General features: G+C 41.2%; 1 protein-coding gene across 1 annotated transcript in view; it reads left to right on the top strand.

Moving 5' to 3' along the window:
• The first annotated feature begins 2421 nt into the window (after positions 1–2421).
• LOC107719050 (ATPase family AAA domain-containing protein 3-A-like) overlaps positions 2422–4498 on the top strand; it is a 5423-nt gene continuing 3346 nt past the window's right edge. Inside the window, exons 1-8 of the mRNA XM_016526354.1 lie at positions 2422–2463; positions 2725–2784; positions 2853–2922; positions 3006–3171; positions 3678–3747; positions 3885–4040; positions 4130–4186; positions 4260–4385. Coding sequence (XP_016381840.1) covers positions 2422–2463; positions 2725–2784; positions 2853–2922; positions 3006–3171; positions 3678–3747; positions 3885–4040; positions 4130–4186; positions 4260–4385 — 747 coding nt within the window. The remainder of the gene's footprint in view (positions 2464–2724; positions 2785–2852; positions 2923–3005; positions 3172–3677; positions 3748–3884; positions 4041–4129; positions 4187–4259; positions 4386–4498) is intronic.

Below are 4498 nucleotides of genomic sequence, written 5' to 3' on the forward strand. Positions count from 1 at the left end.
GTTAATAATATTGTGATTTTGGCCAATTACTTCATTCATAAATGCAGATTCTTTAATAACCCCCCCACTTTATTACTTTTCCAGAAAGATTTAATGGTCTTCTTCAAATCTTTAAAGCTCATGCGTCATAAAAAAGCCCTTAAACTATGTAATCTTTTGAAGGTATTTTTTGATGATTAAGCCCCTTGCATTGTAGGTTTTTTTATTTTTTATTCTTGTATTTATTTGTTTTTCTTTCTTACTTTTCCTGTTATGTTTATTTTGTTTATCCATGTATTTTTTGTTATGCTGCTATTTGGACTTCTTTGAATTGTATTAAGATTTTTCTTACTGTTATTTGTTTGGTATTTATGTTCTTCAAGCAATAATAAAAAATAAAAAAATAAAAATAAAAAAAATAAAAAATAAAAAACTTCCGCACGTGTCGCTACAATCTGACGCAAGAGCCGCGCTGACGCGTCGAGGGGCGTGGCCTCCCCCCTGACGGACGAGCGCGTCAGCCAATCAGCGCGTCAGGAGCAGTGAGCGTGCGCAGAGCGCGGCGTGACACTCGTGCAGTGGAAGCGTCTGTCGGCGGATCATGTCGTGGCTCTTCGGGCTCAATAAAGGTCAGAGCGGCGCTCCGCCGGACGCTCCGGTTCCGCCCGCTCCTACAAAAGAGCATCAACATGTAAGTGCTGTGAAGGAGCTTTTTATTATTAGTAAAAAGATCGAGTAGAAGAAGAATGAGGAACGCTAGTGTTAGAGGGTCTTTTTTATAATCAGTGAAAAGAAAACAAGAAGATAGAATAGAGATTGCTAGTGTCAGAGGCTCTCTCTTTTTTTAAGAATAGAATTAGAATAGAGAGTGCTAGAGTTAGAGGGTCAAATGGAGATGGAAGGCTTTATTCTTAGGTAGGTTTGCTGATAAAAAGTGTGTTCACGATGCCACAAAAATACATTAATGTTTACATGTTACAATATTGTTAATATTTATTTTTATGTTATTTTTGGGTAAAAATATCTTGCAGTTACGAATTTATTTTGCCATTCTGTTTTTTTTCTGCCATGGAATAAAAAATAAAAGAGGTAATTGTGACTTTATTTCACAAATCAGACTTTTTTTCTTTCAATTGCAAGGAAAAAGTCAGAATAGCGAGACTGAGTCGGACTGAGTTTGTATCTGGCTATTATGAGACTTTCTATCTCACAAAGTCAGAATAGCGAGGAGAAAAAAGTCTGAATTGTGAGATAAAGTTGTGATGGCCTGTTTTATTGTTATATCCCGCAGTGCTGATTACAGAACCGGCTTTACTAACAAAACGCGCATGACAATCACATTCGATTAATCGTGCAGCCCTAGTGATGATAATGATGATGATGTGATGTTATGGTGGTGATGATGATGGTGGGGTGGGGTGGTGGTGGTAGGGATGGGCGATATGGGATTAAAAATATATCACGATAATTTCTGATATTTATTGCGATAACAATATCAATGACGATAATTTAGGGAATCCTGTTTCTTAGACAAAAGTATTATCTTTCCTATTTTTACCCAAAATAGGGTGTTGTGAGCATTACTGAGTACACAGGTAATGTAATGACTGTTTAATTCATACTGGAAGCCGGAGGGCGCCCTTGCGCAGAAACACCACATATGCATCACAGAAGTAATGCTCCAGAAAGAAGTATCCAGTGATCGCTGTAGCTGAATAAAACGCAGATAGAGAAATTTTAACTGAGGAAACCTGAAGACAATAAACATGCGATTGCACAAAATATATGGTATCTGTGTTCTTCAAGCAATCTTGGGTATTTTTTATGAGGATAAAGTATATTTATAATGCAATGCTGATCGACATAGCCTTTACCACTGTATATAATGCTATAAAATAGTATGACTTCTGCCTTATTCTGTGATACGAAACCACGTCTGATCACAAAGATAAGTTATTTCAAACACTCGACTGTTATGAAGTTAATATGGAGAGAAAAAGCATGTCAATAAATTAAAATATCTTTGTTGGACAACAGGTTTGTAAACGACTCATACACATGTAAAACTGTATCGCACACGTGCTACTGTAGTACATTTACTCAAGGCTCAGACCGATTTTTGTCGCACTGTACAGCCCTATCCAAACCTGCTCCAGATTGTAGAAGGAGCTGCTCAATTTCACGTCCGCCTTCCTTCACGTCACTCCACACAGTCATACACAGAAATATGTCGACAACTAGACTTTATCGTTATTATCGCGGGAAGACGAATTCTTATCGTGTGGAGAATTTTTACCGGTATATCGCAAACGATAAGATATCGCCCATCCTTAGGTGGTGGTGATGATAATGTGATGTGATGATGATGATGATGGTGATGATGATGATGTGATGATGTTTGTGATGTGATGATGGTGATGATAATGATGTGATGTTATGATGATGATAGTGGGGGTGGTGGCGGTGATCATTGTGATGATGATGGTGATGTGATGATTGTGATAATGATGGTGAAGTGATGATGATGATGGTGATGATAATGATGTGATGTTATGATGATGATGATGGTGATGTGATGATGATGATGATGATGGTGATGTGATGATGATGGTGATGTGATGATGATGGTGAAGTGATGATGATGATGGTGATGATAATGATGTGATGTTATGATGATGGTGATATGATGGTGATGTGATGATGATGGTGATGTTATGATGATGGTGAAGATTGTTTCGTCCACAGAGGGCGCAGTATCAGGACAAACTGGCGCGGCAGCGGTACGACGAGCAGCTCCGGCAGCAGGTGCGTTTCTGCAGATTCTCTGACTCCTGATTGACATGCGTCAGTCTAACGCCTCTGTTCTTCCACAGCAACTCCTGAATGAGGAGAACCTGCGCAAACAGGAAGAGTCCGTGCAGAAACAGGAAGCCATGAGGAGAGGTCAGGCCGACTGATGTCATTCTGAAGAAATCGCCGCTTGTGTTCTTCGTCATCTGAACGTGATTGCGTGTGTGTTTCCATAGCGACCGTTGAGCACGAGATGGAGCTGCGGCACAAGAACGAGATGTTGCGCGTGGAGGCGGAGTCTAAAGCTCGCGCGCGTGTGGAGCGAGAGAACGCTGACATCATCCGCGAACAGATCCGACTGAAGGCGGCTGAACACAGACAGACCGTCCTCGAGTCCATACGGTAATATTATTTACTTAATATATACTCAGACATTTACTTTTTTAAATTAAAACTTTTTATACATTTTATAATAATAATAATATGAAAAACCTTTTCTGAACTACATAAAAATATTTATAAATCTCTCTTATTAAAATGTTTTCATGACTATAAAATAAATTAAATAATTTTATATTTATTTATATATTTTGTTTTTAGGTAAAAATGCTAACAAAATATTTACAAATATTTACAAAAAAGTTTTCAGCCATGAATTCACTTGCACGCTTGTGCTGGAGAATGATGGCTATATAAAAAATACTATAATGTATGCACAATATTTATAATTGTACTAGAATTAAAAATGTAAATTGGTGCAAATTAAATTTTAAATATTTTCAGTTCTTAGCATTTCAGTAAATTTATGATGGAAAATGACATGAAGCAAAATTGTGTGTTTGTGAATTATAAACACACGCATGACCAGGTTTAGATGTGGTCATGTGACCGTTCATTGTGTGTTTTAGGACGGCGGGTGCTGTGTTCGGTGAAGGTTTCCGCGCGTTTATATCAGACTGGGATAAAGTGACGGCGACGGTAAGTGCTGGTGTGTGCGGTGTGTGTCAGACGATCGTGTGTGTGCGCGTGCGTGAGTGCGAGTGCGAGTGCGTGAGTGTGAGAGTGTGTGAGTGTGTGTGTGTGTGAGTGTGTGTGATGCTCTGAGTCTCCTGCAGGTGGCGGGACTCACGCTGCTGGCGGTGGGCGTTTATTCCGCACGTAACGCTACTACTGTGGCCGGACGATACATTGAGGCGCGGCTAGGAAAACCTTCGCTCGTGCGAGAAACGTCACGATTCACTGTGGTGGAAGCCCTCAAACACCCCGTCAAGGTACGACGGACGTCTGTACGATGAGTGCTTCCTGTGCAGACAGGAAGTGAGGTGTGTGGCGGCGCTCATGCGCGTATGTGTTGTTTCAGATGGCGAAGCGCTTGAAGAGCAAGCCGCAGGACGCGCTGGAGGGAGTCGTGCTCAGCGTGAGTGTTTGCGCATCCTTCACCACACGCACTTCCTGTTAGAGTGCACGTCTCACTTCCTGTTTCTCTGCAGCCTTCGCTGGAGGAGCGCGTGCGCGACATCGCCATAGCAACGAGAAACACGCGACAGAACCGCGGGCTGTACCGGAACATCCTGATGTACGGGCCGCCGGGGACGGGGAAGACGCTCTTCGCTAAGGTAACGCTCGCGCACATGTGTGTATATGTGAGTGTGTATGTGTGCGTATACACCTCTGATTGGCTGCGAGCAGAAGCTTTAGATGCATTCTGGGATATTTTAATTATTATAAC

The sequence above is a fragment of the Sinocyclocheilus rhinocerous genome, unplaced genomic scaffold (genome assembly GCF_001515625.1).
Source record: "Sinocyclocheilus rhinocerous isolate Xijiao unplaced genomic scaffold, SAMN03320098_v1.1 scaffold2648, whole genome shotgun sequence".
Classification (NCBI taxonomy): Eukaryota; Metazoa; Chordata; class Actinopteri; order Cypriniformes; family Cyprinidae; genus Sinocyclocheilus; species Sinocyclocheilus rhinocerous.